This window comes from Cetorhinus maximus, chromosome X (assembly GCF_964194155.1).
Source record: "Cetorhinus maximus chromosome X, sCetMax3.hap1.1, whole genome shotgun sequence".
Lineage (NCBI taxonomy): Eukaryota > Metazoa > Chordata > Chondrichthyes > Lamniformes > Cetorhinidae > Cetorhinus > Cetorhinus maximus.
The window spans coordinates 4000059-4015578 of NC_135917.1; the positions used below are offsets into that span (position 1 = coordinate 4000059).

At 42.9% G+C, this 15520-nt stretch overlaps 1 protein-coding gene across 3 annotated transcripts in view; it reads right to left on the bottom strand.

Moving 5' to 3' along the window:
- The window catches only part of mcrs1 (microspherule protein 1), a 28299-nt gene extending 18273 nt beyond the window's left edge, over positions 1–10026 (bottom strand). Inside the window, exons 1-4 of one of the 3 annotated variants that reach the window (XM_078534511.1) lie at positions 9849–10026; positions 7003–7146; positions 4661–4811; positions 2397–2535 (exon numbers count right to left, since the gene is read on the bottom strand). In XM_078534511.1, coding sequence (XP_078390637.1) covers positions 2397–2535; positions 4661–4811; positions 7003–7066 — 354 coding nt within the window. In that variant the 5' untranslated portion in view covers positions 7067–7146; positions 9849–10026. Of the gene's footprint in view, positions 1–2387; positions 2536–4660; positions 4812–7002; positions 7147–9848 lie in introns of all 3 variants that reach the window. The other 2 variants (XM_078534509.1, XM_078534510.1) reach the window with 2 other exon arrangements.
- Between the last annotated feature and the right edge of the window lie 5494 nt (positions 10027–15520).

The window sequence follows — 15520 nt, forward strand, 5'->3', positions numbered from 1 at the left end:
CCCCAGCCAGAGGAAACATCATCCCTACATCCAGTCTGTCCATCCCTGTCAGAATTTTATACATTTCAGTGAGATCCCCTCTCATTCTTCTAAACTCCAGTGAATACAGGCCCAGTCGGCCCAATCTCTCCTCATACGACAATCTTGCCATTCCAGGAATCAGTCTGGTGAACCTTCGCTGCACTCCCTCTATGGCAAGTATATCCCTTAAGTAAGGAGGCCAAAACTGCGCACAATACTCCAGGGGTGATCTCACCAAGGACCTGTACAGCTGCAGTAAGACATCCTTACCCCTGTACTCATGCCCTCTCGCAATGAAGGCCAACATACCATTTGCCTTAACTGCTTGCTGCACCTGAATGCTTGCTTGCTTGATTTCAGTGATGATCTCAGTCAGGAGTGTGATGGAATACTCTCCACTTGCGTGGATGAGTGCAGCTCCAACACTCAAGAAATTCAACACCATCCAGGACAAAGCAGCCCACTTGATTGGCACCCCAACCACACACATTCATTCCCTCTGCCTCCGTCACACAGTAGCAGCAGTGTGTTTCATATACAAGATGCACTGCAGCAACTCACCAAGGCTCCTTTGACAGCATCTTCCAAACCCGTGACCTCTATCATCTAGAAGGATAAGGACAGCAGATGCAGGTTACGCCTATACTCATTGGAGTTCAGAAGAATGAGAGGTGTCTTATTGAAAGATAAAAAATTCTGAGAGGGCTTGACTGTCTTGATGCTGATAGGATGTTTCCCCTCCACAGGGGAAATTTTGACCTTGGGGACTCAGTTTCAAAATGAGGGATCCCCCATTTAAGACCGAGATGAGGAGGAATTTTTTTTCTCAGGGCTGTTAATCTTTGGAATTCTCTTCCCAAAAAGCAGTGGAGGCTGGATCATTGAATATATTCAAGACTGAGTTAGACAGATTTTTGATGAACAAGGGAGTAAAGGGTTATGGGAGGCAGGCAGGAAAGTGGAATTGAGACCACAATCAGATGAGCCATGATTTTATTGAACGGCAGGGCAGGCTCGAGGGGCCAAATAGCCTACTCCTGCTCCTATTTCTTATGTTTATGTTTTTGTGACACAAGGGAACTGCAAGTTCCCCTCCAAGCCACTTACCATCCTGACTTGGAAATATATCATCGTTCCTTCACTGTCGCTGGGTCAAAATCCTGGAACTTCTTAACGGCACTGTGGGTATACCTACATCACAGGGACTGCAGCGGTTCAAGAAAGCAGCTCACCACCAACAGCGATGCCCGCATCCCAAAACGGGTTTAAAAAAGTTTGAACTCCTGACATCTACACCCCTCCCATTTTTGGTCTATTCTATAATGAGGTCTTCAGCTTGATTCCATCAGTTCTGATAAAGGGCTGCAACCAAAATGCTGACTGAACTGTTGTATATTTCTGGCAACTGCTGCTGCTAAAGCACCACGTAGCTCATGTTCACACTTAATCCCAATGTACCCAAACTCTGCACATCAGTCATTAGCTGGTTCTCACCACAAGAAAGAAGCTACTACATAATTTTAACCTTGAGTAATTCCAACATAGATTTCAGTGTCAACCTCCTTTGATTCATCCATTAATGCGTGATTCTTGACACGAGCAGCAAGTACTGGGAACTGCAGTATGGGGCTACAAATCACAGGCCTCAATGGATAGATTGGAGAATGACTCAAGACAGTAACACTACTGAAGGTTTCAAGACAATGCCAAACTTTGGGAGTAAAGGTCAGGTAGTTTGTGACTGCTCCCAACCCAATTGCATCTTTAGGACATAGCACTTAGGGCCAAATGGCCTACTCCTGCTCCGCCATTCAATAAGATCATGATGATCTGGTTGTGGTCTCAACATCTTTGCCTTACATCACACCCCAACTGCACTGCTAGACGCCACATGTCACGGCAGCACTATTCAGCACTTATTCATTGTGCCACTCTATTTGGAAAACAGTCCAATGAAAACACCTCACAGCAAGCAAAACTTTCTTTACATTGCAGGGGAATGGGACTGACTGGGTTGCTCTACAGGGCCAGCATGGAGTTGATGTGCCAAATGGCAGCCTCCTGCGCCATAATGACTCTACTTAACCAAGCAGTGACATATATATAGGGAATGAGAAAACACTAATCCCATGAACCAATTATCCAAATTGCACAAATAAAACAGAAAACATTGCAGATGGTGGAAATCAAGAACCAAATGTGCTGGAAATGGAAGCTTATAGCAGTTCCATCAGCTTCTGATAGACGAGAAAAGACAGGTCAATTAAAAGTCTCTGGTCAAGCATTAATCTCCTCTTTTTGTTTTCTCAAATGCTGATGGATCTGCTGTGCATTTCCAGCATTTTGTTTTCTCCGTGTGTTTGTACAGTAGATACTTTTCTCTTCTCGTTGGATGATGGCTCACTCCCAGAGTATCGCCCAGGTTCCATCCCTGTTGGGCCCTTTGCCCGAGTGGAAGATTTAGCCAAGCTGCTCTCAACTAGCTCATCATCAAACTTCTTGCGTTTTATGGATCTGGAAAAGGGAATAATGCAAGAATGGTCAGTCAGTGGTTCAAAAGAAAATGACCAAACAACACAGCACTGTAGGACTAGGAAGCGTGTCCCAGCTGCTCCAGATGCAGCAATTAAAATCTGAACTATTGTCAAAGAAAGAAATTGTTCCCAACTTAAAATTTAGATCTGGAGGTCTCAGTAATGCATTGGCCAAGAACACTGTTGCTTCAACTCAGATTTGAGTTTGAATCCAGTCCAAACTGATGGCGCAAAAGCTCTCTCTCTGTTGAGATGGAAACATCAAAAGATTTAGGGTGCAGGAGGACAATGTTCGGCACGTGCCAGACTATAATATGAAATGAGTTTAAGGCAGTCCCACTCCAATCCCAAGAATGTGAATCTACAGTACAAAACTGCTCACAATTTGGTCAATACAAAATACACTCAACAAGCAGTCAAGAACAGCGGATATTGGATAGGGAACATTCACATTGGTGAGGAAAGGTGGTCTCCTGAGTTTAGGAGTTAAGGCACATTTATTGGGAAAGATAGAGGGAACTTTCTATTTATGCTACAGCTATCTTGAACATTCTTGGTACCAACACTAGGTTGCCAAACAATATTATACTTCAATGTCCAGCACAGACATCCCTCACCTTGAAGTGAAGAAAGCTGGTCAATTTTTTTTTATTATATAAAGTAAACTCTCAGCATAAAATTGAAAGTTTATCTTCACTCCCTGCACCACAGCTTTGCTGTGATGCCCTTTATGGGTCAAGCAATCCAACACTTACTGCCTAGGCGCATTCACTTAGAACATTTGCTTGAGTGGGGTACCAGAGGGCTGATAAAACCCCTGGAACCCTATGCAAGCATAAAAATCATGCTTAGTGGAGAGGAGAATTGGGGAACAAATGATGGTGAGCAATTTTTAAAACAAACTAGTACAAGCATTAAAATGCTCGTGTACCAGTACTAAAACAAGCCATAAAGCGTCCACTTTGGCCATTCCTTGGTACGGCTACTCATCCTGCTCAACAACAGTATGAATCCCAAGACCGGGGTCATAAATGCCTAATATCTGTATAACCTCAGTAATTGGCATGTGGCCCATTAATTTTAGTGGTGAACATATTATCTAAACATTGCAAATCATGAACTTTTAAAGAATCACAACTTTATAACAGATTCATGTAAAAGTCACTTAAATTGGAGTTAAATCACAAGTGGTGCAGCACAGTGTGCCAGGAGGCTCGAGCTATGGGTTGACAGCTGCCACTGTCACAGAATTGACTAGCACCAATGAAAGAAAGAACACTACAGGAAGAGACCATTCCTTCCTACCCCACAGAACAAGCAGTCTGGAAAGCTCGTGACCAGCAATCAGAGGGGCATGGAAGGAGATCACTCAACAAGTGACCCAAAGAGGAGAAGATAAAATTTTTTTAAAAACTCAAATAATTTCATCAACTTCATTTACTCAGCCAAACGTGCATGGAAAGGGGAGAACACCCAGCAACAAGCTTTCAAATTGAGGGGTGGACAGAGCTTCTGAGAGTTTGAAACCTTTGACAAATTCTCATTAATTAACTCCCCCAATAAACATCACTGTTTACAGTGCGCAGGCTCTGCTAGGGTGAGCCTGGCCAGTCCTGTGTCAAAGGGGTCTATCCATAGAGGCTCGCTGGTATATTATGGATCCTAGTTTGATACTCCATTTATATTATGAAAAGGTCTATGGCAAACACTCTGTTGCAGACACGTCATTAGTGCAAGTGAGGTCATGTACACACCTCACCAAGTGCAGAACATCATCTCCCAAGGTGACTTCACCTCCCTGGCTTTGGGAGGTAAAAGTGCAACTGACAGCAAATATAAATGGCCATTAGTACCACCACAAGCTACTGCCAAACTTTAATTGCAATTTGGAAGCAACTGCATGTCCATAATCTAGTTTTCTGCCAGTTCCAATGCTCAGAACTCCGCCCCACAGCATAAACAGAATTCAGAGCATTGAGTGAGGGGCAACACATATGGTAGAGGACCATTTCAAGTCGATGTGGCGCTGTAACATAAATTACATGTAAATAAAAAAGAGCCTGTGGATGAGCAGAAGAGGCATAGCATTTCCACCCTTGCATTACCTGGATGAGCTTCTGCGTTTGGGAAGTAGACTGAAAGCTTGAGTTGCTGTGCGTTTCTGTGCCGAGGGGGACTGGTCCCCATCAGATCTCCCCACAGATCCTGTCGACATAAGCCTTGTCCCAAAAGCACCTAGTGCACACTGCTGATCAGCTTTACAAATAAAAGAGAAAGCATTGCTCATTATTTCATGTAAAAATTGATGAGCTTTACCATCCATATGATCTAATATACAGCTAGGCAGCAAGATTTAATTACTTGTTTTAATACTGTGACTCTAAACGACTTCTGTATTGTCCCAAAGTACACGTTATCTATTTACACTGATTGTGACCAAACCTGTTAGCTGAAGTAATTTTAGTCTTTCATTCAAAGACGTTAGTTTTATCAACCTCTTCCGCATTATCTCCAGAAAGTTGACCATTGCTGGGGTATAGCTCTATCGGCATTGCATACCCACTGTTACCTCGTTCCCAAGTGGGCTTTATTTGGGTATGAGCCTTGACAGCAAGTGTCAGCGCAGATTATTTGACTGCAGGATGAGTGAGGTCCAAATTACATTCAAGCCCAATCACAACCTTTTAACATCTCCCAGCAGCATCAGGGATCATTTGAATGCAAATCCTTGCTAAAGAGAGTTTCCTTTCCCTAACCTATTGCAGCACCCCTGCTGACACCCAAGCCAAAAGTCAGTTACTGTAGCACACAGCAGAGAGAGAGTCTGGGACCAGCTGGTGATTGCATTTTTTGAGAGGAGAGGTCAGAATGGATTACAGGAATTGATCCCTTGTTACTTCAAGAAAGGGACAAAAACGGCAGCAAAACTGGAAGAATGACTTCAAACATTTGAAAAAGACAGTCTTCCATTTTAATTAAAGGCAGGTCCAAAATGGTGGAAGAAAGTCTTCGCTAAATTAGCAAGAATTCACAAATAAAATCATGTGGAAAGCACACAGCACAAGTTAACTAATATTCCATTACATCCACTGCAAATCCTGAAGGAACTGCTTGATAAAAAGACCACGGCTCCTGTCCACTCCAACCCCATTTTATGAGCCAAACATTTGCTATAATCCTTGAATAACTCATTCCACTGAGAAAACTTAACATTGGAGCAGTAGCGAGGAGAGGCCACTTATGACTCAAAGGTAAGCAATAAAACAAAAAATAAATAAATTTGAGCACTTATGCAGGTCACTGCCACATATCTCCTGGAGAAGAGTCTCTTCCTCCCTGCCCCCTCAATGTTCCCCAAAAGCACCAGGCATCATCATCTTTCCCATCCAGAGGTCACACTTCATGAGAAAGAGTGATAAGCTATTACATAAAATCATAAGAAATAGGAGGAGAATGCTATACAGCCCCTTGAGCCTGCTCCACCATTCAATATATCAGCTTCTCTTCGACCTCAACTCCATTTTCCTGCCCTATCCCTCGATTCACTTTGTGTGCAAAAATCCATCAAGCTCAGACTTGAATATTTGAACGACTGAGCATTCACTGCTCCCTGGGGTAGAGAATTCCAAAGATTCACAACATTTTGAGTGCGGAAATTTCTCTTCTCAGTCCAAAATGACCGACCCCCTTACCCAGAGATTATGACCCGGTGTTCTAGACTCTCCAGCCAAGAGGAAAAACAGGCTCTCAACATCGATCCCACTAAGCCCTCTAGAAATTTTATACGTTATACTGAGATCAGCTCACATTCTAAACTCCAGAAAATATAGGCCCATTCTACTCAATCTCTCCTCATCCCAGATCATGCAAACACACAGACTTTCCATTGGGGGAGGGGGTGGTGGTAGTGGTGGTTGGGGGTGGGGGGTCCACTGGATTGCAATCAATCAGGAAACTTGTCTTGTTTCTTTCTCCTCCCTAGCTAAAAAGACATTGAGGGCAACTGTCACCCCACCCACCATTGCCCAATCCAAAATAAGCTAACTCACAGCATTCACAGCAGAGATACATTCTTATCCTGAGCCATTGGGAGGACCCTCAAGTGGACAGTTATAGATTAGCATTAGCAGAGACCAAGGGGCAGAAGCTGTTTACCCCTCAGTCCAAGGAGGGAATCCATACAACTAAAATATGGGAGGGGGAGAAATGGCAGTATTCCATAATGCAGACAGGAACCTGTTTGTTGGCCTTCAATAGCAGACAACTGTGAAAGCCACTCAGTTCAGATTGTCACTTGATTATCTCATTTGTTACATCCTTCTCTCATGTATCCATTATTGCAGAGAGTTTGGAACTCACCCGCCCCCAAAATCCCCCTCCCAAGCTATATTAGTGTTTCTCCAGATAAATAAAGCACCCCCACACCAATCACTAGTGTATACGATACCTTTATCTAAGCTTCTTCCCTCCAGAGAGCTATTCTGAACAGCCGAAGCAGAATTGCTCATCATCCGTGGCAGCGTAATACAATCAAAGTCACAGTATGAGGCTTTCCATGCAAAGCTGTCTCATTGATCAATAGCTTATAGATCTGTAAAACAAAATTTTTTTAAAAAATGAAATCTGTCTCCAGCAAGTTCACCTTGCTTTCCCATCCATTTTGGAGTTCAGTCTGTCCTACATTTTCAAAACACCTGACTAAAATAACCTCTATTGTATACAGCACTTTTACACCCCTACCCTGCATTTTATGTTTCAGCTACACTACAGATACCAATCATAAGCAGCAGACTGGAGATATATTGTTAACAGTGCTCTGCACTGAATCCAGCAAGGAGTTCAACTGAAGCTGTGCTTTGACGCCTCTGCAGAGCTCCTCCCCACCAGGCATTTAATTGTTAAATGGTGGGAAAGTATGGCCAGGAGTCCCTATCTTAACAATATTGAAAAAGTATAGGAAATTCCCCAAGAGGCACAATTCTCCAGAAATGCCTAGGTTTTGAAAGGGATCAAACTTACACTGCACCCAGTACAAACTAACAGTGTGTAGCTATGTGCTAGAAGTCACTTTGCACCTCCCGACCTCAGTGTGCACAGGACTTTCACCTTTAACTGACTCTAGCACCTTTACGATCCACTACAGGTTATTAAATCTATTAGCCCCCCCTCTTTTGTGAAAGTAGCTAGTAACCTTGACCTCCACCCATTCTCAATCACATAAGCATCGCTTCACCAGGTCAGTTCTGCTCAGTAACTTCTTTTTCCTCAGTCAGATGCTGAATCACAGACCTCGGCCTTTTCTTACTGAAAGAACAATTTGCTCGAGGTCATTTACTGCAATTGTTCTTTCATAAATGGGAAAGGCTCAGAATTCAAGAAAAGAAAATCATGGGGATTTTTTTTTGCTTCAACTCGTTTGTTTGCCAAGATTACCTATTTATCAATTTGGTCACTGAGCCCATACAAATGGCTATGGCCAGGTTTTTTGAATACTAACAAGGATGATGGCTCATGTGGAGCATTGACCCATTGGGCCGAATGGCCTATTTGTAAACACAACGCAAATTCCATGTGAGGGGGCTGAATTTAGCAGTAGCCAGATTTGTTCGGATCCACTTTTTGCTTAGATGACACAATGTTTCAATTAGTGCCAGTGGGTCACATGAAAATGTTATTTCACAAGAATGATACATTTATTTGCAAGCTTCACTTGTGATGGTGAACAGTGAGCAGAGCAATCTTAAAACATAATAAATCTGTTCTGATGCAAGACTGATGCTGTTTATTCTACTCAGGAGCAAGTGATTGCGTGCACTTCCACATATTTCCCCCTCCAGAAGGTAGCAGGTTTGGGTATGGTTCCCTCACCACTGGCACTCAGACTTGAGCTTCCCACTTTTTGATGTGGAGGCAAGGGTCACCCCAGGACTTCAGTACCTGGGCTGAGGATGATTATTCAGTCTTACTGTTTACCAGAGGGAAATTGCAGCTCATCCAAAATAAGCAACCTGACAACAGAGGGATTGAGAGAGGTAATGGGAAGGCAGGCCTAGATACAGTGTACATGTAGAACATGACCCCAGGAGAAAGGAGACCAAGGATAGATCCTTGCTGGACTGTGGAGGAAATGGTGTCAGGGCTAGATGAGGACGTTGCAGATGCTCTGGCTCCAATCAGATGGGTAAGAACAAAAGCAAGAGAGGGCAGGCCCACCAAGCTAGACCATGAAGAGGATGTTGGAGGAGGATGGTTTGGTTAACTGTCTCAAAAACTGCAGAGAGATTGAGGATGACGACAAAAGATAATTTCATGGTAGTTACTACAGAGAATGCTCCTTGTGACTTTGGTTGGTCTGTTGGGTTGGATTGTAACACGTGGAAACCCAATTTGGAGACACTCTGGTCTGTTAATTTAAGAATCAAGTTAAATGTAACACCAGTAAAGCCCCAGGATCACATTATGTTCCCAGAAAAACAGCTGAACATAATTTTTATTTGTGACATAAACACATTATCTATTTTGTGTATCAACTTGTATTGGAACACTGTCTAGCTCAGCACCAATGTATCACTATAAAAAAAACAACTGTAATGATTCCAACAGCATTGCAGTCATTCCAAATACAAGGCAACACATCTTTAAAATCAGCTAAAAAAATGTAAACTATTGTTGAGACAGTGACACGAAGTCAGGTTAACTCATTCAACCCAACTGTTTACAGCAGAGTACAATCAAGCTGTACTTTGACAAGGGTGACATTAGTTCATTGGGTAAATTCACAAGTTGCTGTGGTACTGAGCCATAGAACAGAAAGAACTTAAGCGTGATCTTCAGTAGTGGTGGGATACCAGAATGGATAATATTTCTGGAGTGGACTGGGGGAGAAAAATCAACTCAGGGTTCCCAATCTTAATTACTATCAAGTGATCTCTTCTGGAAGCTTCATAGGTGCAGACAATGGGAGAAGGCAGAATCAGCCTTGACTGCAAAGCCTCCCACAGCCAAATAGCACAACACATAGTTGAAGCTCACATGAAAAACGACCACAAGTTATAGTGTAGGACTAGGACTCGCAACTTTTGGGGAGTGGGGAATAAAGAGAAAGAGCAAGAATTGATAAAGGAAACACACAATATTTATCATTGCGTATCCAAAACGGACACTGACCCTGAAAGTTACTGAAAGGCACAAGAGATCAGCAGCCCCAAAGCCGCCGCTCGTTTCCATCACAATCATTCACTTGGCGCGAAAAAAACACGAACACTATGTGCCAATCTCACAAGGAAAACTCACCCGTTTTCCCACAAATTCGCAGCTTACTCGTTTATTCGTCCCCTGCCTCTCCTCGCTCCATCCAGGCCCCAAACTTAACCGAAGGTGCGACACACAAACACTTCCGGGTCACAGCACCAGTGTGACTGCAATTTTTTTTCTTGATAATTTCTTTCGATCTTATGTATGTCCCTCTACTCACAGGGAACACTCGATAGTTATAATAATTTATAAAGTTATTAAAATATTACCCTAGAAAAAGTTAAGACTTATAATTTCCGGGTCATCCGAGCAGTCTCTTCCTTCAGGCGGGAAGTTACTGATATATGGTTTGTTCCTCAGAATGATTTAGGAAGCGTTTAAATAGTCTCTTTAAATTGCGAATGTATTGTTGAGTATCTACTTTTGTTATTCAGAGGCATTAAATGAGATTACTTTATAAAATAATTCAGGCACAGAAGGAGGCCATTTCGTCCATTATCCCTGTGCTACTTTGACAGAGTTTTCCAATTAATCCCGCTCTCCGCCACAGCTTGCGAAATTTTTCTCCTTCAAGTATATCTCCAGTTCTATTTTCAAAGTTACTATTGAATTTGTTTAATTTCCCCTTTTAGGCAGTGCATTCCAAATGAACAATTTAAAATGTTTCCTCATGTCGCCTCTAGTTCTTTTGCCAAAACGCTTAAATCCGTGTCCTCTGGTTACCAACCTTTTTTCTACAAAGGTTTCAAAGCTTCAGGTGTTGACTTGGCTTCAGTTGGTAGCACTCTTGCCTCTGTGATTGTGGGTCAAGCCCCACTCAAGAGACTTCAGCACAAAATCCAGGATGACACTTTGAGGGAGTACACTGTCCTGTCTTTAAAATTAGATGTTAAACCCAGGCCCCATCTGTCCTCTCAGGTGGACGTAAAAGGTCCCATGACAATATTCAAAGGAAAACAGGTGGTTTCTCCCTGGTGTCTTAGAAAGTATATATTCCTCAACCAACATCTAAAAGACAATCTGCAAATTGGCTGCCCAGTTTCCTGCATTGCACAAGTGATTACACTTCAAAAGCATTTAATTGGCAGTAAAGCACATTCTAAGGTTGTGAAAGGTGCCATATAGGTTTTTATATTTAAAAACTATCCTTTACTGGTTGCTCATTTGTTTTTATTATATACTGTTATTTTCCAGGGGGTTGCCATGATTAGTGTATCTGTCCAGCCCAAAGCTGGACAGTCACATTTTGAATTTCTAGATGTAAACTAAACACTAAAAGTTTAATTTTCCACATGTCTGTACATTGACAGGTCTTGGGCTTCTAGCAACACAGTATAGAGTGTACAGTTGACTGCCTTAAATTTGGAGTATATTAACACTCCAGCTTCCCACAGTGTGTGATGATGTTCATAATGAGATATAATACAATTTTTAGAAGGACAGTATTAAACCACGTAATTACTCTGCTCCTAAATTTCTCTTTTAGGAGGTGCAATCATATTGCTGTAAATGGGGACATCCTGGATTAGCTCTTCTTAGGTACATTTAAGGTCAGAGTTTGTTATTTAACTGTAAGGTGACAAATGCTGGAAATCCCTGGCTTCCCCTTCCCCAAAAACAGACTGGCTGTTTTTGTGATTATTTTGCATCAATCTCAAAGAGTAATAGAGTCAGATCTTATGTATATGGCTTTAACTGCATTTTATGTTCTTCCTGGGGGCCCCACTGAAATGTATAACATCAACAAGAAGCTGGGGAGTTCTGTAATAGGTTTTGGCTTAGCAAAATGTGGCTCACTAATGCAGAGCTTCAGGATTTTTAGTCTTATTTTTAAAGTTCTTATCTTTGTGTTCAAATCCGTCTATGGTCTCACCCCTCCTTATCTCTGTAACCACCTCCAGTCCTACAACCCTCCAAGATCTCAGTATGCCCCCAATTCTGCGCTGTTGTGCATATCCCTTCATACCACCATTAGTGGTCATGCCTTATTCAGCTACCTAGACCCAAAGCTCTGGAATTTCCCCCTTAATCTCACCACCTCTCACCTGTCCTAATATATCCTTGTTTGGTTTAGTGTCAATTTGTGCCTGATTGTGCTCCTGTGAAGCACTTTGGAACATTTTGCTGCATTGTCTTGCAGGCCAGGTCTTGAGTGCGAGATATATAAGAACCTCAGGAGAATTCAAAATACCTCTGTGAAATGTAAAAAAAAACAAATAAAAAAAACTCCATGAAGAAAGAACTACACCAAATGATCTCCCAGGACTTGATTTACTGACCCTGGTATCTTTTCTTGTCTGGAATATAAGCATTCTATATATAATGGTTGAGAATAAGCTAAATGCAAAAATGGTCAGGCCTGCTCATTGTACCTGTACTGTACAATGGAAGAAGAGAATAGAATTTTATTGAAACTGGGCTGATATGAGACTCCTCATGAGGACATACATTAACCTTCCTAATTGGGCTGATAAATAGGGGCTTTCTAATTCTGTTAAGTGATTCCATGTGTAAAAATCACATCAAAGCCATGGTTGGATTTTTGATGACTCATTTTACTAATCTAATCTGCGATGCAATAGTGCATTAAATGATTCAACTAAAAATTTACATTTACTGCTTGAGAATTTGATACTGAATTGCTCAGTGAGCAGGATTGTGAGCATTTACAATTGAGCAGTTTCTGTGTCAGTTAATTCATAGCCACATCCAACTGGTCTCCTTAACTCTTCATTGCAGATAAACGTGGAGAATGGTTTGGAAATAATCAAGCATGACTGTGAATGTAAAGCCTGCCATCAGGTTTGCATTATTAATGTTTTAGAGAAGTTTGTAATAAACAGAATGTTTGCTGCCCCTTGCTGTTTCTTAACTCCACTCAAACTGATTCTATATCTTGATTCTTTGATCGAAGATCCTCTCTCACTAATCAGCTGATCTCATCCCTTATTAGCAATGCTACCCTACCACCTTTTCCCCTCTGCCTATCCTTCCTAAATGACAAATATCCCTGAAATATTCAGCTCCCGGTCCTGGTCACCCTGTAACCAGATCTCTGCAATGACAATTAAACCATACCCATTGACCTCTATTTGCGCCTTCACATCATCTACCTTGTTGCAAATGCTGCATGCATTGATAGAATGCCCTTAACTTTGTCTTCTTAACTTCATTCCGCGTTCTTGTCCTATCTGATGCTTGCTTTTGTTTTGTCTGCCTTCTAATTTCTCTTACTACTTTTCTACTTCCTGTTACCAGCTTTGCTTCCCTCCAATCTGAGCTCCCTCTCAGGTTCCCAACCCCCTGCCAATCTAGTTTAAACCCTCCTCATAGCACTAGTGAGGATGTTAGTCCCAGTCCTGCTAAGGTGCAACCCACTCAAGTACAGGAAGCTTGTATAGGTCCCATTTAATAGTCCCAATGCCTCAGAAATCTGATGCCTTCCCTCCTACACCAATTCTCCAGCCACATGTTCAATCACGCAATCCTCCTATGCCTATGCTCAGTAGCGCATAGCACTGGGTGATTTTTTTTATTCATTCATGAGATGTGGGTGTCACTGGCTAGGCCAACATTTATTGCCCATCCCCAATTGCCCTTGAGAAGGTTGTGGTGAGCTGCCTTCTTGAACCGCTGCAGTCCATGTGGTGTGGGTCCACCCACAGTGCTGTTAGGCAGTTACAGGATTTTGACCAAGCCTGAAATTACTGCTTTTGAGGTGCTCCTTTTTAATTTCTTTCCTAACTCCCTAAAATCTGCTTTGAGGATCTCACCCCTCTTCCTACCTAAGTCGTTTGTACAAATGTGGACCACGACCTCTGGCTGTTCACCCTACTCCAGAAGAATGTCCTGCAGCCACTTTGTGACATCCTTGACCCTGGCACCAGGGAGGCAACATACCATCCTGGAATCACATCTACAATCACAGAAACACGCATCTGTTCCCCTAACTAACAAATCCCTTCTCATTATTGCCTTTCCATTCTTCTTTCTCCCCTCCTGTGCAGGTGAGTCATCTGTGGTGCCATGGACCTGGCTCTTGCTGTACTCCTCTGAGGAACCATCGCCTCACCAGTATCCAAAATGGAAAACCGGTTAGCAAGCAAGATGAAGTCAGGGGACTCCTGCATCACCTGCCTGTTTCTCTTAGACTGCCTGTTGGTCACCCAGTTCCTCTCTGCCTGCACGTTCCTAACCTGCGGTGTGACCACCTCTCTAAATGTGCTATCCACATAGTTCTCTGCCTCACAGATGCACTACAGTGACTCCAGCCACTGCTCAAGTTTGGAAACCCGGAGCTCAAACTTCTAAAGCTGATGGCACTTCCTGCAGATGTGTTTGTCTTGGACACATGGTGCATCCACGACTTCCCACATACCACAGGGGGCACATTCCACTTGGCCGAGCTGCCCTGCCATACCTTAACTTTACACACTATTTATTCGACATAGAATAACTTACCAGTTACTCACCAATCAGCTTCTTCCACTGCAAATGCTTGAGGGTGAAAAGGATAGAAAAAAAAGGAGCACCTCCTCCCTCCCTTCACCAAACTCCCTCAACTCCTAGCTTTACACTCGGTTCAAGCTGCAATCTGTTTGCAAGCTGCACTCAGAGCCCTGTATTTCTACTGTACTATCTGAAATTCAGAAAAGTCAGCTCTGTGACAGTTACAGAAACCAGATTAGACTAATTAGCTAATACAACTGCTCTCCAGCAGAACTTGTTTATCCCTAGCCTACATTGGCCTAACATTTTGTAGGAAAACAATTTACAGAAAGAATTTAGTTATATGGCACCATGTCACATCCCCAAGCACTTCCCAAGTAACTACTTTTGAACAGAAAATACTGGAACTACTCAGCAACTCTGGCAGCATCTGTGGATAGCAAAACAGAGTTAACACCTTTCATCAGAACTGGGTAAAGTTAGAAATGTAATAGGTTTTGTGCAAGTGAAGGGGGTGAAAGAAGAACAAATGGGAAGGGCTGTGACAGGGCAGAGGGCAGGAGAGATTAAATGACAAAAGATTTCATGGTGCAAGGCTAAGAGATTGGGAAGTAAAGAAACAAAAGATTGCTTAGAGGTTTGAATAGCTATCATCCAAAAGCAAAAACATGGAGATAAGAGAGAAAAAACAGCCCAGGAAGAAAAAGGAGACAAAATGTGGATGGAGGTTACAATCTAAAATTGTTGAACTCAATGTTGAGTATAGAAAGCGCCCTGTCGAAATAGGAGATGTCAGAGAAATTCTCAAGCCTGTTTGTGAAGAAGGCACTGAGATTAGGGTACTTTGGTAGACACTATTTATTGCAGAGTTTACCTCTCCACTCGAACACAGTCCCCCCGCCCAGGGGGTGCAGCCTACAACACGAGACATAGGCATGGTTCACGGACTCCACAAGGCCGCAAAACGCACAGGCATCTTGGGAGTCCGTGAACCGGGACAACCTATGGTTGTACGGGACTGCTGCATGCAGGACCCTACACCCCAGGTGCCCAGTGGTAAGTGGGAGGACTCCCGAGTAGAGAGCCCTCCACTGGGCACCACTGCCACCGGGCAGCAACAAGGTTGTCAGGGCATGTCCAGACAGTGAGCAAAGGCAAGGAAGTGAAGGGATGCAGCAGCAGCCCATACAGGAAACCACTCTGAGCTGAGCTAAAAGGCACAGAGGGCATTTCCATGAGGCGGCTCAGGGTGTGGGGCCCCG